This window comes from Theobroma cacao, chromosome 10 (genome assembly GCF_053813885.1).
Source record: "Theobroma cacao isolate CCN51 chromosome 10, ASM5381388v1, whole genome shotgun sequence".
Lineage (NCBI taxonomy): Eukaryota > Viridiplantae > Streptophyta > Magnoliopsida > Malvales > Malvaceae > Theobroma > Theobroma cacao.
Genome location: NC_142648.1, coordinates 976,000 through 995,233, shown reverse-complemented (window position 1 = coordinate 995,233; position 19,234 = coordinate 976,000). Strand labels below are relative to the sequence as shown.

Here is a 19,234-nt window from a genome sequence, read left to right as displayed (position 1 = left end):
TAATATCTTTTATTCCAGAATATGAATATAAATAATTAATTTTTATAAAAATTTTATTATTTCTTACCTTTAATTAATTTTTTATTTTTGTTTATTAAAAGTTATTTAAGTTTTTCCCTTAACCTTACAGAAAAGTTAACCTGATTGTAGAATTTGCCCTCCTATAAAGGTAGCACCAAACATGCAAACCTTAAGAAAAATTTATAGTCCTTTAAAAGAAAAAAATTAAAATAAAATATATAATATAAAAAATATATAAATAAATAAAAATAAAATAAATATAATATTAAAAATATATTTAAGAGATTATATTATATAAAAATTAATAATAAAAAATATGAATATATTAAATTTATATTTTACTAAATAGATGTAATTTTATAAATTGATATTACATTCCTCACAAAATATTTATGAACCAAATATTGTAATATTATTTTTTTATAATTTAATTATTATTTATTTATATATTAAACATTATAATATTATTTTTTTTACAATTATATTACTTATAATTACGTTGTATTGTCGAATATCAAACACATTTCAATTTTGAAGAAAACAATGTGAAGGAAGATGAGTAACCTTAAACCCACTAAGGTTCATTATAGCTATATGTATAGATTTGCTGTTTGTTCATCTTATTGCCCTTGGCAGTCTAGTTGAAGTCTCTAGGAAAGCTCTGTGCAATCCTGAGAGCTTACTCTTCAACATGTTAAAAGAGGAAAGTGGCCATTGATAGAACTTGCTTGTACGTTCATTCCACCATGTTTGCATTCATCTTTTAACTTTTCCCACACTTATTGGTATTTGTTTACTGGCCGCTGAATCCAGTGACCATATTCGTTTCCTGTTCTGACTTTTCCTCTATGTTTGCCTGCTGCAGCAGCCCGAGCCACCCAATGGTGGTCCTAAGCCAACTTGGAGCCTAAGCCTACTTAGGCCCATTCTAGTTATAGGTATAGATTAGCCGCCACCACTGTTAAATGAAAAGGATTTTATTAATTTTGAGTTGATCGTGAAGGTTTTTTTTTGTAATTCATATCACATCACGTGATAAATTTATAATTTACAAATATAAGTGTTGATTCAATCTTTTATTATATGTTTTTCCCCCCTTAAACATACATCCATTAGCTAACTATTGCTAACTTTGAATGGAGCAGTAAATACATTCTTGAATTGCAGGAACTGTCACCAATCTGACCTGCTAAAGATGCCATTCAATGTGGTGTGTATATTGAGTATATCTTCACACAAGATGGTCATGAAAGGCCTTTGCCCATTTCTTACTCCTTCGATTTTTTTTTTTATATATGTAAATACAATCTGTACACTCAAAATCATGAAAGAATGTTGGATCTATCCTCAAAACCAGAGCCTCTACTTACAGATACACGACCACCAGCTATAGTAATTTGTATATATGCAGGGAATTCATTCCCATCTATTTGTATATAGGGGTTTTAATTTTATACTGCTGCTGCCTAGCACCATGTTAACTTCTTTTGGTTTTCCAGGAACCTGATTTGTTTTCGATAAATCTGCAAGAGGGAGAAAAAAAGAAAGAAAAAAAACCCATCATGAGAAGCGTGATTTGGTTATCTGATGTCGTTAAATATAATAAACAAATCAAATATCAAGCTGGTTGGTTTCTGGTTTTTGACATTTTTTAATGTTTGTTCGTGGCCACCACATCATTACCCCAACTAACAGATGAGCACATGGACGATGATAAGAACTTGGGTTTGCAACAAGACAAAAATGAGACAACATGGGCAGTTAAGGCTGATTACCTGAAACCTGGCATGGAAGAATGTGATGAGCCAAAGGATGGGGGAAAAGGTAGATTGATTTCCTATGTGGAAAATCCTTTCCATTGTTGTAGTAGACTGGTATTTACTTCACTCTTTCTTCTTGGAGAATCTTCTGATACCTTGGGAACCCATTCTTGCAAGCTGAAATCTGCACACACGAGAAACATCATTCATCAATTATAATTCAATTTACACTTTTAACTTTTTTCCCAAAGGATTTCATATGGATTAGGATTAGCAAACAGTTCCATGTGAATAGAATAAATAGCTGGAAAGGTAGGCAGAAATGAGGCACACCGCCTTGTCTTTAATGATGAGGAAGCAAGCACACGGCTCCTACTCGCAAATTAGGAGGATACCATGTGAAAGAAATAAGCAAAGATTGAAAAAGTTTCACATATTCTGATGTAAAACATAGGAGGAATGTGGACACAGTTGCAAATGGCATATGCCATGTGATGGTCAAACATAGAATATATCTTAGTCCCCCCATACCATGGGCGGCGGTCCATCACAGATTCCATGTTCAAGATTCGACTGGATTTATTTTCTCTTGGAATTTGATCATGTCAATCTTTTAACCCTTTCCATCAAGGTGAATTTTAAAAACAATCATAGACATCAAAATTCAACCATTCTTACACACCCGTATTCGACACTCACTCCTAATTCCAGTAACATAGATTGAACAGATATCCGTATCCGACACTCGCCCCGAATTCTAGTAACATAGGTGCCAATAGGCAACTTAATCAGGGTAGCAGCCCTTTGGTTTCAAGGCACAGATAAAACAGAATTGCAGCAGTCAGCTTCAAAACTGCAAATATGTGCATCCAAAACCAGAAGTTGGTGTTTGTCATTAACCCAAGGTAACAAATTTTCTGTGAGGTCACTCTTAGTTTTTGGCCTTCCTCTACAAGATATCCTAGAATGGGCACTACCCAATTGGAAAAAAAAAAAAATCAAAAGAGATAATTAAACAGTTGACCTTCAGAAGCACAAAATTCCAACTTTCTACAGTCTTGGTGCAAATTGGTGGCCAATTGAAGTTTCCTTGTTCTTTCATTATAAGCATCTTGGCTGGGACAATTAATAGTCCTGATTTCCCTATGCAAATCGTAATTAATTGTACCATTTAAGTTTAATTAATTGATGACTTTCCTTCTAATTTATCAGATTAATTTAATCTGCAAATCATTACACTTCTGAAAATAGAGAGAGAAGGGGAACTTACAGCTTCAATGTCAATTTTGTAGACAAGGAGTTTCCTTCTTTCTCTGCAACTGGTTCTGTATGCAACAATCATATGGGCAATTGCCAAGGCCAGTGAAGAGATGAACAGAGCAGTTTCCATGGCTGTCACATACCCTTCTCTATGAACACTCGAGCTGAACACAAATGAAGCCTTTAATGAAACAAAAATCAAAGATGAAACAGAACAAATCATTGTAATTCCCAGGTAAGGTCCCCTGGAAAGTCTTGGCCCATCACAAAAGCTATAAACACCTGCCAAAAACAAACAAAAAACCAATCAATACAAGCTATAAACAAACAATTACTACTTGGGTTTTGGTTCTTTATGTACACTTACAGATTATAACAGCTGATCTGATGATGGATATAAGAGGGATATCTATGAGAGAGTATCTGAAATCATAGTTGCTGAAATGGGAAGAGAGACTTTTGAATGATAAAGAAGAAGGCTCAGAAAGGGAAGCAGAAAGCAAAGCAGAAGGCAAGAGGGCATCAGCAATAACAAGGAAAACTGGTGCAGAAAACAGAAGAAAAGAAATCACCATGGTGATTAAGAAAAACAAAGTCTTAACACCTCTCCATAATCTCCTCGATTTCTCTTCCTTTGAAAACCCCATCTCTTCTTTTTCCCTCCTTCAGCCTTGGGTGGTATTTGGCTTGGAAAAGAACCAGAGTTTTAAGAGGAAGAAGCAGAGAAAACTATAGCTTAAGAGGAAATGGAAACGAAGGTTCAATGTTTTGACTGGACTTGTCCTGTGGGGAGGAAGTGATGACAAAGACCTCGGAGCTTTACACGCGGAAGCAACTGGTCAATTGGATTGGAAGAGTCTTGTTAACGGAAATACCTATATATAAAGATCTTTTCCTTCTCTAAAGTACCAACTAACGACATCATTTTCCATTTTTCAACGTTGTTAAAATGTTTTTAGTACCCAATTTTTGTCTAAGAGAGGAGGTTCATTCCAATACAAATTGTGGCATAACAAGTGAAAAATTTGGAGTGAGATAACGATTTTGATAAGTATTGCTTTTAAGAAATCCTTAGGTCGATATCATCTACATTTAATTGCATTTCGGTTTTGTGTAAATTTCATTAAATTCGAGTTTAATTATCTATACATATCACGACCTATTACGAAAGTAAATTTTTTGTATCTAATTTAATTCTCGTTTTTAAAATTTAAAGCTTTCAAAATGACGATTTTGAACTCTATGAGTACTTAATGTTTCTTTAAGGTTATATTATTTACAATTAAATTCGAGGTTAGTTGATTTCTTGTAAATTTTATTAAATTCGACTCAATTATTTATAAGTTTCACCTATATTATGAAAGTATATTTTTGTAATTTAATTTTATTCTCAAAAATTTTGAACTCTATGAGTCAAAATATACTTAACAAAGTAAATTAATTCGACATAGGGAGTAAATGAATGATAAAAAAAAAAACATTTCAAGCTTTAATTTTAATGTTTCTTATAATTTTGAACTCTTTTTTTTTGGTAAAATCGATTTAGAGAGTCGAATTTCCTCAAATAATATTCATTGTTAGGATTAGACAATCACGATAAGCACGTTTAATTTTATAAAAAAATACATTATATATATATATATATACACATACTTTAAATTGGTTTGCCTAAACACAAATTGAAGAATAAAGAAATTTTGGGTTCTTTTAACTAAAGATCTTGGTAACTGTCTGCATAGATTATTTTATCATATATACATATAGATAATGATTTATTAAATGAGTAAATTATTCTTTTTTTGCTTAGGACAAAAGGGATAAATTAAGAGGTTTAGCTAACTTATTTTCAGTTACTAAAATATTTATTTTTATCACCAATTAGGCGGGTATGGAGGAACCGACCCTTTACAATCATGTGATCACATGCAAAATTTTGTCCTTGAGAATCTCTATATTTTTTTTTTCTAAAAAAAAAATCATGATTTGAATTTTGGAAGCCACTATATATACGAGTCTAAACTATAATTTATAATAAATTATATACGGGTCAGTTTAAATTTTATTTACTATCAGTGTATGAATTTTATACATTGTTGATGAACAAAACATTTGTACAGTGACATTTCATAATTAAATGATAGTGTAAGATTTTATATATTGACCATGCATGAAATATGAACTCGCTACATAAAGGTATCACTATAAGTTATTGTAATTATGTATTGTTAATTATGTTCAATGATTTGTGATCAACGGCAACGAATTTTCTTAACAGGTATTTTTCTTTTAAAAAATAATTTAACAATTTAAAATATCTAAAATGAAATTAATTTTTAAATTTTTTATAAATATTTTCCTCGTCTTATTATGCAAATTTGTACGAGACTGTGTTTGGTACAAGGGGAAGAAAAAACTCTAATCTACTATAATTAATTATATCTATATTTTGCTATCAATAACAACTCCAAAGAAAAAAAATTGTTCTTCCTATACATGTTTTCCTTCTAGAAGTAGTCCAAAATTGCAACCAGTTAAGTCTATGTTAGGGGAGAGAGCAGCCATTGATGTATACATTTGATACAACACCTTTTTCAGGTAGGACTTTGCCTATAAGTTTTGACGTGGGCAAGTTTGAATTTTTCAGCCTATTGGAGCTCATATTTTTGACTATATAAAGCTTTTTAAACATTTTGTTTGAAATTTTATTATATAATACAATTCTTAAGCTAACCTTCAAAGTGAACTTACAAAATCATTTTTAATTCCTTTTTTATTTCAACAATTTCTAACTTTCTAACCGTACCAACTTATTTATTCATGAATTTAGTGTCTACAAATATTTTATTAAAAAATATAACCGTAATTACATTTCATTGAAAACCGAGTACATTAAAATATATACGTAAAACGAATATTACAACTCTAATTTAAGATTTTTACTCAATTCTTCATCGACCCGTAATCATAAATGACACTAATCTATGTATTTCATCTATGAATGTAACACTTTTTACCAATAATAATTAAAGGTATGGGAAAATTTAGTTCATAGCTTTCATCTTCTTCCTTGATTATTGTTTGGAAAATTGGATAGGATAGTTGGATAAGACAATGCAAACGTGTATCCCATTTTTCTTTTTCCATTTGGTGGGTGGATTGGCCATCAATGGATGTCAATGTGCAACGCTTTTATTAATTATTCTTCCCAATTTTTTGCCATATCTACTCCTTTCGCCCTATTTAAAGATGCTCTAACTTGTACTATATGGTAAAGATTCAATACTTTTTTAATTTCTTTCTACACAAAGACAAAAGAGCCAAGAAAAACCCAATTCTCTCTAGGCATCTACTTTTCTCTCTAGCCAAAGAAAAAAACTAAAAATTAACCTTTTTGAGTAGGTGGAGACACCTCTGCTTTACATCAACACTTCACTATATTGTTATAATTTTTCTATAAAATGGGTGTATGCTAATTTTTCAAATTCCAAATCGGTTTTTTTTTAATGTTACAAATACAAAGATAAATTTACGTGATTTTATTTTTTAATAAAAGTAAAACACTATGAATGAAATTCAAACTTTGACATAAGTCTTAAAAGAAAGATCAATGGAGAACACCTTTCCCATGTGAAATCCCATGTATAAACAGAATCAAAAACCATCTGTTTCTTATTGTAATTTATATATTTAATTTGACCATGGAAATGTATACTGAAATTAGGGAATTCCCATTCTTTTTCTTAGTTGGAGAAGCCAAGCAGCCATTTTTGTTTTTAATATAATTTGGTCAAAATCCAAATGGAAGGGGTTGATTATATTTTATTTTTCTAGAGAGATATCTTCCTTATTGGACAAGTAGTCAAGCGAATTGCATAGGAAAGCCGCCCTTGGCCGGGCTAACAGTCAAATTTGCACCAAAACTCCTGGTTTCTAGATTGAAGGAGCAGGACAAACACAAGGTCCATGTGGCCTACACAAGAATCATCTCTCTGTCTCTAGGGATAATTAAAAGAAATTAAGAAAAAGTTGTTAATCGAGATTAAGGTTAAATTTATCACTATATTATAAGATGTAAATTGCAAATTTCTCTCAATTTCGATATCTTTTGTCTAGAAATTAATAAAATTGGAAGTATAAATTATAAAATTGAATGAAATTGAAATGTACGAAGGAAATTGAACATTGATTGAGAATGTATCGACAAATTCGGCTTTAGCCCCAGATTAATTTTGTTAATCACATTTTACATGATATTAAACCAATTAAATTAATCATGATCTGGTTGACTCAATAGTTATGACAAGCATATATGCAAGTTTGAGTTTGGTGAAAATCTATTGGAGTTTGCTTTTGAGGGGAATATCCCATTAGTTGCAAAATGAAAAGAGAGGATAATGGTGTAGTTAAAGAATTATTTGATTACAATTGGGTTGACTATGAATATTGGTTAGAATTAGGTTTGTTCATAGTGTTTTGGTGTAGTGTTTCCCCCCTTAATTACTCTCTTTTCCAAGCCAAAACTTTCTTAATATGTCTAATGTTCTATTAATTTTATATTTATTTTCTCTAATATTTTTTTGTCATTTTTAATAGGATAGTTTGAAATTTCATCCCAAGGGTTATGATAATTTTGGTGAGAAAGAAAAGCAACAAGGAAAAATTAATCATCCAATGATTAATTTACAATATATGAAAAAAATTAAATTAATATTAATTACATCAGAAAATTTCCTCCAAAAAGTGTACAAGTAAAAAAGGACAAAGAGATATCTTGAGAGAGAGTGTGAAAGGGAAACTTCCTCCAAAGAGTATATATTGATCACCCCTAACTTGAATTTGGTGTCAAAACTCTTTCAAAACAGGTAAATTCTTGTCCTTGTTACTTAATCCATAAGTTGAAAAACCTAAATACTAGTAGCACAAAAATTTAAGAAATCATACCAATGAAAATTAATTGTGTAAAAAAAAGAAGAAAGAAAATCCCATTTTGCATTGATGAAAATACGTCGTAGATGTAAGAAATTACGTGACAAAACATTTGAAGTGAAATCAATTAATATAAATTTAATTGAAATTCAATTAAAACACATCTTAATCAATCTATATTTTTTAATTTATTTTGTGGGTCTATGCTAAGTAATGAAGTGAAGCATTCTTCAAGCTTGCTCTAGAAAATACTACTATACTACAAAAAGAAAATTGTGGCCAGTGTTTTGCCTTGTGAATGAAGTCTGAGAAGAGGCTAAGGAATGGATTGAGATGGAAGATGCCCACGACTTACACACGGAGAGAATAGGGTCTTTTTTTCTTATAGAACATGATGGATTTTGTTTTGATATATTTTATTGCTTTCTAGAAAGCAAGTGGGAATTTGCATGAAATTGCCCCCATTGTTTCCTTGTTTGTATTTGCAACTTTTGCAAGGCTTACCACACACACCTTTTTAGCTTGAAAATTGACTACAAGATTTATGTCACCTATGAAGTCATCCAAGATATAAATATTGATAGAATAATCTAGATTATTCTTTCTTGTTAGTATATAATAATCTAGATTATGTCGACTTATTCATAAATTTCAAAAGTTAGGATATTTTTAATAATATAATGTATATTTATTATATCGATTTGATAGGACAATAAAATGCTGAATTTATGATCTTTTGAAAATAAATAAACTTGTAAATTAAAGTTTAAAAAAGAAATATAATAATCAACTTGAACCAAAAATCTTTATCTCCCTTGTAGTTTATAAATCTTACTCTTTTTACTTATATCTTATCTATGTTTTTGATTGAATGGTTTCTTCTTCCTGGTTCCGACCACCTAATCAGATAATTTCCCCCCAAAAAGCGCTGACTTAGATGCAAACGAGAAAGTAATAATGAAAATTAATTAATTTGGGGCTCTTGGCCTTTTCTTGCTTCTTGGTCAAGTGTAAGGCCTGGATTGTCTTTACATAAAGAATCAAGGTTCCACTTACCTTGCCCATGGGAAGATTAGGGCCATTGGAATATGATGTGTTTGTTTTTGACATAAATACTTTCTTGAAAAGCAAGTGAAGGATTTTATGACAGGTTTGCACATTTTGGATTTGGGGTGTGGCAAAAAGATGGGAACACTAGTATCTTTAACAGTTGTGCAAAATTGGAGACAATTGGTTGTGTCACCAGTAGGGGCTTATGAGTCACGCAAGATGTGACCTTCTTTTAATTCAAGAGAAGTTTCTCACTTTGAAATTGACGAAGGTATTAGGGTCATTCCATGTCTTCCACTATGGGGTTTTTGACATTTTACGTTTAGAGTTTTCTTGCCGGTGATGATCATAAAGGCAAGGCCTTTAACTATGGTTAAAGGACAAAGAAAAGTCAAGAAAGATTTCTCCTTGATGAGATGACACCACAAATATCAATCCAGATCTGACTTGCTCCTTTCTCCTTCACTATTTTCCCCCATGGGAAATCCTTCACATTTTCTTCCAAGTTGCTTCAAAGTCTTTACGAAAACAGCAGGCAATAGAAAATCTGAAATAAGTAAGGGAAATGAAAAACACGCCAGGATACAATATCCTGCAGCACTTCCTGAGGAAATTTGCCGTCAATTTTCTCTAACCGAGATCGAAGCTGCTACCAACAATTTTCATCCAAAATCTCTTATCCCTGAAGCTTATTTTGGAAACTTGTTCAAAGGGATTCTTAATGATGGAAACTTGGTTGCTGTCAAACGCTTCAATCCAGATTCAGTACGAGATGCATTCATTGAGTTCCAAACCGAAGTGAAGTTGCTCTGCCAGCTGTGCCACCAACATCTCGTGTCTCTGATAGGGTTCTGCAATGATAAGGACGAGTTGATCCTTGTATATGAACTCATGAAAAATGGGACACTCCGTCGTCATCTCTACGGTGCTGGTTATGATCCACTTCCATGGAAGCAGAGGCTAAAGATATGTATTGGTGCAGCTCGTGGATTACATTACCTTCACACTGGAGCAAAGCATGCGGTAATTCACCGTCACGTCACTAGCAACAGTATTCTTTTGGATGACAAATGGGTTGGTAAGCTTTCTGATTTTGAGTTGTCCAAGATGCGTCCACAACCTTCTTATTATAGCACGTCAAAAGCTTTGAAAAAAATGGAGTCAAGAGTGATGGGTACTTACGGTTATGCGGATCCAGAGTATATAAGGGATGGTGGAGTTTCAGAAAAATGTGATGTGTACTCATTTGGAGTTGTTTTATTTGAAGTTTTGTGTGCTAGGAAGGTGGTTGATCCAACGTTAAACCAGTCTGAAATACATCTACCTGATTGGGTCCGTCAGTGTATAGGCAAAGGAACCATGTATGATATAATCGACCCACATCTGAAGCGGAAGATAGCTCCAGAGTGTTTCAAAATATTCGTGGATATCGCTTATTGCTGTGTCAGTGAGAAGGGAGATACACGGCCTGAGATGGGTGAAGTGGAGCTCATGTTAGAGCTTGCATTGGAGATGCAAGAAAAAATAGATTCCCAAATGAGGGATGTTGATCCTCATAATGAATGTATGTATAGAGAAGTATCATTTTCTATACCTGTTTCTGATCACAGTTTGTGATATTCATACTAGTTTAAAATTGTAACGAAATAGTTTTTTTTTTAATCTTTACGTTTTTAAATAATATTGTAAATTAGTGGCAATTGTAAATTTGGCTTCACCAAACACGTGCTGCCAAAATCCAAAACCGAGTCAGGCTGTTAAAAATCCAACTCCGGAATAATCAAGCAATGTTTTACATGTAGACCATCAAATTTATTAATACTACTTTAGATTACACAATAAAAAATAATTTTGAAAATTCGTTATTCACAATATCATATTTATTTAATTCAAAATAAAAATTACATTAACAATTTTTCTAATAATACTTATTAAGTACTCGATTTTTGTATTTTTATAAATGTAGAACACTATGAATAAAATTCATGTTTTGATGTGAGTCTTAAGAAAGATCAATGGTGAATATTACTATGTGAAATTTCATGTTTAAACAGAATCATACCATATTTTTTTATGTGTAAATTATATATTTAATTGGACCATGAAAATGTATACGTTTTTTTATTTTGTAAAAAGTGGTTGTTATTTATTCGAACCAAAGCAAGCATGCCCAACCAAAGTCTTAGACTATGATGTCAAAGACTTTATTGACATAAAACTCAAGCATAGGTGGTAAAGTTCCTGTACAATTACAAAAGGCTTAACCTGCTCCCAGGAAAGACGGGCGGCTGGAGAACACAGAAAGGCCTAAGAGCCTAAGTATGGAAATGTATACTTAAATTAGGGTCATTCCATGTCTTCTACGATGGGGGTTTTTTGACATTTTAAGTTTAGATTTTCTTGACGGTGATGATCTTGAAGCCAAAGTCTTTAACTATGGTTTAAGTACGTGAATGACAAAAGCAAAGTCAAGCAAGACTTCTCCTTGATGAGATAACACCACAAATATCAATCCAGATCCGGACTTGCTCATTTCTCCTTCACTTCTTCCCCCCATGGGAAACCCTTCACATTTTCTTCCAAGGTGCTTCAAAGTCTTTACCAAAACAGCAGGCAATGGAACAGTAAGTAAGGGAAATGAAAAGCATGCTAGGAAAAGATATCCAGCAGCTCTTCCTGAGGAAATCCGTCAGCGTCAATTTTCTCTAACCGAGATCAAAGCTGCTACCAGCAATTTTCATCCAAAATCTCTTATTGCTCAAGGTTTTTTTGGAAGCGTGTTCAAAGGGATTGTTGATGATGGAAACTTTGTTGCTGTGAAACGCTTCTTTCCAGATTCAGTAGGAGATGCACTCAGTGAGTTCCGAACCGAAGTGCAATTGCTCTGCCAGCTGCGCCACCAACATCTCGTGTCTCTTATGGGGTTCTGCAATGATGAGGATGAGTTGATCCTTGTATACGAACTCATGAAATACAGGTCACTCCGTGATCATCTCTATGGTTCTAATTATGATCCACTGCCATGGAAGCAGAGGCTAGAGATATGTATTGGTGCAGCTCGTGGATTACATTACCTTCATACCGGAGCAAAGCATGCCGTAATTCACCGTGACGTCAATAGCAGCAATATTCTTTTGGATGACAAATGGGTTAGTAAGCTTTCTAGTTTCACGTTCTCCAAGATGCGTCCACAACCTTCATACTCTAACACGTCAAAAGTTTTGAAAAAAATTAATTCACCATTGGCGGGTACTAAGGGTTATGTGGATCCTGAGTGTCTCAAAGGTTATGGAGTTTCAGAAAAAAGTGATGTGTACTCATTTGGAGTTGTTTTATTTGAAGTTTTGTGTGGTAGAAAGGTGGTTGACCCAATATTGGATGAGAATGAACAATATCTACTTGGTTGGGTCTGTCAGTGTATAGACAAAGGAACCATTTATAATATAATCGACCCACATCTGAAGAGGAAGATAGCTCCAGAGTGTTTGAAAATATTCGTGGATATCGCTTATTCCTGTATCAGTGAGAACGGAGATACACGGCCTGAGATGGGTGAAGTGGAGCTAATGTTAGAGCTTGCATTGGAGATGCAAGAGAAAGCAGATTCCCAAATGAGGGATGTTGATCCTCATAGTGAATGTATGCATAGAGAAGTACCATTTGCTATATCTGTTTCTGACCACAGTTTGTGATATTGATACCAGTTTAAAATTGTAACAACATGGTTTTTTTTTTTTATCTTTACATTTCTAAACAATATTGTCAATTAGTGGTCCTGTACCTGAATCTACACATTTTCTAAAATCGAGAGATTTGTAAATTAAAGTTAAAGGATTTTAATACAAAGTTTTTTAGTTGTGAAAGTTTTGGAGAAAATGGACAACCGATTTTGTGTCCCCGAGAGGGGTCATGTAAGATATGACCTTTTAATTCAAGACAAGTTTTGCTTTCCTTCCCTTTCCTTTTCATTTTCCTTTTAATTAATTCTCCTTTGGGTTTAATAATCTAGTTCGAAAGGTAACAGTTTACTTGTTCTCATTCTCATAAGCCTTAAATTTTTTTTAATTTTTTTATATGTTGATAATTTTTCTCAATAATAAATATAACTATCTCTAATTTAAAATGTCCATGTTAAGTCTTCTTTCTCAAATCTTAATATATTATTTATATGGTTTTTTTTGTCTTTTTATGGGTATTTTAGTATTTTAGGCTGTTTGTTTATGTGGGTATGACACTATGGCTGGTATTTCAGACCAAACTCTTTGAAATTATAAATAAACAAACAAAGCATTAGTCAACTAGATTAATAGTGTAAAGAAAAAGGGAGGTGGAACATTTTAAGAGGGCAAGCAATATTTGATGAAGGTTAGCCCCTATTGGTCTTTAAATTAGGCCATATAATTGATGCTTAGCTAAGTTAATTCAAGTTTTTCCAATAAATTAATCCATAATTAATTCAATGTAATAAAAAAAATCGACCAATTTGAGGCAAGAAGGACTTGGGTTCACCAAACACGTGCAGCCAAAATCCAACTCCTGAATAATCAAGCAATGTTTTACATGTAGACCATCTAATTTATTAATACTACTTTAATTTAGATTACACAATAAAAGATAATTTTGGAAATTTGTTATTCAAAATATCATATTTATTTAATTCAATATAAAAATTACATTAACAACTTTTCTAATAATACTTATTAAGTACTCGATTTTTGTATTTTTATAAATGTAAAACACTATGAATAAAATTCATGTTTTGACATGAGTCTTAAGAAAGATCAATGGTGAACATTACCATGTGAAATTTCATGTTTAAACAGAATCATACCATATTTTTTTATGTGTAAATTATATATTTAATTGGACCATGAAAATGTATACGTTTTTTTATTTTTTAAAAAGTGGTTGTTATTTATTTGAACCAAAGCAAGTATGCCCAACCAAAGTCTTAGACTATGATGTCAAAGACTTTATTGACATAAAACTCAAGCATAGGTGGTAAAGTTCCTGAACAATTACAAAAAGCTTACAATTACAAAAAGCTTAACGTGCTCGCAGGGATTGGCCTTAGGAGGAACAAGAATACCCAGCAAGCGCTTGAGGGTGTGGCAATCTTTGGCAAGATGGCCTTTTTTGTCGCAGTATTGGAAAAAGAAGTTTCGTTTAGAACTGTTGTTGTTATTTGTGTAGCCATCGCTTTGCTTAGAATTTCCATTTGAGTGCTGATCTGTATATTGGTTGAATCGAAATTGTGAATGTTGATCATTGGACCGATTGTTGTATTGAGAATGAGAGGACTTGTTGCGATTATACTGAGCAGCATTTGCAGTGAAACCATTTGCATGTTTGGCCACTTCTTGTGCAAGAAAAGACTCATATTCAATGAGTTTATCATGAAGTTCCTCAAGACTGATTGGTGTGTCGCGAGCTCGAACAGCAGCAGCTATATCTTTGTATTCAGATCCCACTCCATTTAGAACATGGAGAATCAAGTTAGTGTTGGGAACAACGGATCCAGCAAGGGCTAGCTCATCAGCTATTGAGCGAATTTTTCCAATATATTCTGAGACCGTCATGGTTCCTTTGGTGATGTTGGCTAACTGATCCGTGAGGCCCATGATGCGAGAGGTTGAGGCACTTGCTAGTGCAGTAGAGAGACGATCCCAAACGTCTTTGGATGTTTTAGCAGAACTTATCATTGGAATGATGCGCTCAGTGAGAGAGGTCATGATTCCTATTTTAAGGAGTTGATCTTGACGGTACCAAAGAAGGTGGTTGGGACTATTTTACCATCAATAGTCTTTTCCTTGAGAGGACATGGATTTGTCCCATCTACAAAACTGATAAGATTATATCCGAGAAGCAAGACATCGAATTGGGATTTCCAAGAGGGGTAGTTGGTATGTGAAAGTTTTACTGGTAGTAATGAGGCATTGATAGTTATCAAGCTGTCTAAGAGTGAAGAGTTTGATGCTGGGACATGGTTTGTGAGGTTGGAGCTGGCTTCTGACATGGTTTTTTTGTTTTGAAAAAAAAAAGAAAAAGGTCAATGGATAGGATCGAACAAGACTCGTTGGAGCTAGAGAGGCTTTGATACCATATAAAGATTGAGTAAAGAATTGTTGAATCGGTTGTACATTTCAAAGGTGTGTGTAGACACCTCTAAAATATATATAATAATAAAATAAAAAATAAAAATAATAAAATAATTAAAAAAGAAAAAGAAAAAGAGAGGTATGGCTGGGCGTATGCCCAGCCATCCCTTCCCCAACCGCCATGAGTAATGGGGCTCTGGCTACCAACTCTTTGGTGCCAGAACCCCATTATTGGGTTGTCCAAATTTTTGGACAACCCCATTTTTAAAGAAAAGGAGAGAGCAAAGCAAAGGGCACCCGATTCATCTCCTGCAAAAAAAAAAGCCATAAAAAAAACTGAAACAAAAAAAAACACAACAATTAACCCCCAAAAAAAAGCAAAAAAAAAAAAGGAAGAAGACGAAGAGAGAGAGAGAGGTGAGAGGTCGGCGTAGGAAAGGAAAGAGAGGCGCCGATGGTGGGAGTGTTACGGTTGGGAGAGAGAGGAAGAAGGAGAAAGAAAAAAAAAAGAAAAGCTTAAGGAGAAGATAGAGAGAGTGGTGGCAAGAGAGAGAAAGTGAGAGAGGAAAGTGAAGAGAGAGAAAAGAAAAAGAAGCTTTATACCTAGGTATAAAAGATCAAAACGACGTCGTTTTGAAGCAAAAAACGGTGCACATTGAAGAGGATTAAGTGGGTTGTTGCAGCAAGCTTGATTTCTTCCTTGGGCTAAGACATTCTTGGACTATTCAAGCCCAAACCAAAAAACAAGTGCAGCAGGCCCTTTGGGCCCAGACCGAATTGGAGGAGACCTTTGAAGCCCAGTGGAGCTTGAACCCATTTGGAGCAGTGGGTTAGTTACAACCTAATAGGTATTGGACTTAATCATTAAATAATGGTTTGGACTTGAGTTATTGAAAGTGATTATTTAATTTCTTGTTTAAGTGTTATAATAGTTTTATTATTTTTGGTGTTGTTTGAAATTTATGCATATGAAAAATAAAACATATAAAAGCTAAAAATGAAAATCTTTAATACAATAGATAGTAGATGTAGTAAATTAATAGATATGCATGTATAAATAAATATATATATATATATATATATATATATATATATATATATATATACATACATATAACAAAAAATAGGAGAATGAACAAGGCAAAAAAAATTATTAATTAATTAAATGGAAGATTAGAAAGTACTTAGTTTTTTAAATATGTATAAAATAATTAATAAATAATAGAAATGGGTCTAAAAAATAAAAAGAAAAAAATGAGAATAAATTATAATTAGTTGTAAAGGCAAGAGAAAATAAAATATTCTAGGTATTTATAAATATATAGAATGTACAATATAATATTAAATTACAAGTATTAAAAAAATCAAGTGGTTAATTTGAGTTAATCCAATAATAGAATTCTGCTTAAAAAAGGGGCAAAGAGTTGCCTCTTTCGGGTGGATGTTTTTTGGGTGCGAAGTTCGAGACGAATTTTCACCGAAGCGTCAGGATAAATCCGAACTCTAAACTCCAATACCTGTTAAGTCAAATAATCGTTGTTAAAAAATGACATATATATTAAAAAATAATAGATTTACATAATATTGTATTTGAACTTATATTAGTTAATTAGTTTAAATAAATATTACTAAATAAAGTTAATTTAATCGTTAAAGAAAATAAATTAATTAATTATTTGATAAGCTATATAATCAAGTAAAATATTAATGAAAAAAACGTTAATTAAAGGATATGGATTTAAGTAGAAAGCAAAAAAAATATAAAAATAAATAAATAATCCATGAAAAAAAATAGATAATAATAAACATATAAACAAAATGATAAATTATTAAATATATAGTTGAGTGAATTATGAACCACCTAATTCAATAAACGCGTGCATGTAGACATCAGCATTTTATCCTGTCATAGCACGCCACATTTATCTTGCAAATGGTGCGAGAATTTCGATGATGGGATTTCCCCGAAGAGCTTGTAGAGACGAGTTCTTCCGGGGATATCTCTAGGTGAGGAGAATTTCGAGACTTCACCAAAACGTTGGGATGGTCTTCGAATAATTTTTCAATAAAAGATTACTGACCCCATTATTTAAAATAAATGAGTCATGACATCATTTTACGCTTGCATCACATGCATACGTAAAACCAAATAAAAGACTCAGGTAGTCAATTTAATAAAAATTTAGTTAATAAGTAGGGATTAAATCAAAAGTAAGCTATAATAGGATAACTTAAGATTAAATGGTATCGTTCATGGAACGGGCGCCACGGAGGTGCTAACCCTTTTCCGTACGTAACCGCGCTCCCGAACCTATCTCTAAAAAAACGTGGATCCGTTCTCGTTCTTTCGACGGACCTAAAATTAATTTAGGACTTCGTCGATTAAAATCGGGTTAATAGGTGATCAATCACACCTAGATAAAAAAAGATTGGTGGCGACTATTAAACCATTTAATTTTGTGTGCTAGAGAGGTGGTTGATCCAACATTGGACGAGTATGAACTACGTCTACCTGATTGGGTCCGTCACTGTATAGGCAAAGGAACCATTTATAATATAATTGACCCACATCTAAAATGGAGGATAGCTCCAGAGTGTTTCAAAATATTCGTGGATATCGCTTATTGTTGTATCAGTGAGAAGGGAGATACACGGCCTGAGATGGGTGAAGTGGAGCTAATGTTAGAGCTTGCATTGGAGATGCAAGAGAAAGCAGATTCCCAAATGAGGGATGTTGATCCTCATAGTGAATGTATGCATAGAGAAGTACCATTTGCTATATCTGTTTCTGACCACAGTTTGTGATATTGATACTAGTTTTAAATTGTAACAGCATAGTTTTTTTTTTTATCTTTACATTTCTAAACAATATTGTCAATTAGTGGTCCTGTACCTTAATCTACACATTTTCTAAAATCGAGAGATTTGTAAATTAAAGTTAAAAGGATTTTAATACAAAGTTTTTTAGTTGTGAAAGTTATGGAGAAAATGGACAACCAATTTTGTGTCCCCGAGAGGGGCCATGTAAGATGTGACCTTTTAATTCAAGACAAGTTTTGCTTTCCTTCCCTTTCCTTTTCATTTTTCTTTTAATTAATTCTCCTTTGGGTTTAATAATCTACTTGGAAAGGTAACAGTTTACTTATTTTCATTCTCATAAGCCTTAATTTTTTTTTATTTTTTTATATGTTGATAATTTTTCTCAATAATAAATATAACTATCTCTAATTTAAAATGTCCATGTTAAGTCTTCTTTCTCAAATCTTAATATATTATTTATATGGTTTTTTTTTGTCTTTTTATGGGTATTTTAGTATTTTAGGCTGTTTGTTTATGTGGGTATGACATTATTTCAGACCAAACTCTTTGAAATTATAAATAAACAAAAGCATTAGTCAACTAGATTAATAGTGTAAAGAAAAAGGGAGGTGGAACATTTTAAGAGGGCAAGCAATATTTGATGAAGGTTAGCCCCTAGTGGTCTTTAAATTAGGCCATATTATTGATGCTTAGCTAAGTTAATTCAAGTTTTTCCAATAAATTAATCCATAATTAATTCAATATAATAAAAAAAATCAACCAATTTGAGGCAAGAAGGACTAGGGTTCACCAAACACGTGCTACCAAAATCCAACTCCTGAAAAATCAAGCAATATTTTAAATGTAGACCATCTAATTTATTAATACTACTTTAGATTACACAATAAAAAATAATTTTGGAAATTCGTTATTCACAATATCATATTTATTTAATTCAATATAAAAATTACATTAACAACTTTTCTAATAATACTTATTAACTACTCAATTTTTGTATTTTTATAAATGTAGAACTCTATGAATAAAATTCATGTTTTGACATGAGTCTTAAGAAAGATCAATGGTGAATATTACCATGTGAAATTTCATGTTTAAACAGAATCATACCATATTTTTTGTAAAATCTGATCCTATAAACACATGTTATGACATACATGCACTGAGTAGCATGTTATTATGCTAGGAAAACACCTAAGAATAGACGAAACATGGTATCGTACCTAACGGTACACTTGAGTTGATTTAACCTCGAACTAGTTCAAATAGGAATTGTAGGATGAAATTTAATATTTTATAGTC

The 19,234-nt window shown here is 32.4% G+C and overlaps 2 protein-coding genes and 1 pseudogene across 2 annotated transcripts; 2 read left to right on the top strand and 1 right to left on the bottom strand.

The window, feature by feature from the left end:
- Positions 1–1,262: 1,262 nt before the first annotated feature.
- LOC18585884 (uncharacterized) lies at positions 1,263–3,868 on the bottom strand. The gene is made up of 4 exons (XM_007008941.3): positions 3,409–3,868; positions 3,052–3,323; positions 1,797–1,965; positions 1,263–1,544 (listed from the first exon to the last, which is right to left on the bottom strand). The coding sequence occupies exons 1-3, from the start codon at positions 3,686–3,688 to the stop codon at positions 1,900–1,902; spliced, it is 618 nt and encodes a 205-aa protein (XP_007009003.2). The 5' UTR covers positions 3,689–3,868; the 3' UTR covers positions 1,263–1,544; positions 1,797–1,899.
- Positions 3,869–9,284: 5,416 nt separating this feature from the next.
- On the top strand, positions 9,285–10,818 carry LOC148760223 (receptor-like protein kinase FERONIA pseudogene; annotated as a pseudogene).
- Positions 10,819–11,531: 713 nt separating this feature from the next.
- On the top strand, positions 11,532–17,941 carry LOC18585883 (receptor-like protein kinase ANXUR2). Its single transcript, XM_088802496.1, has 2 exons — positions 11,532–12,706; positions 17,576–17,941. The coding sequence occupies exons 1-2, from the start codon at positions 11,573–11,575 to the stop codon at positions 17,918–17,920; spliced, it is 1,479 nt and encodes a 492-aa protein (XP_088658622.1). The 5' UTR covers positions 11,532–11,572; the 3' UTR covers positions 17,921–17,941.
- Positions 17,942–19,234: the final 1,293 nt, after the last annotated feature.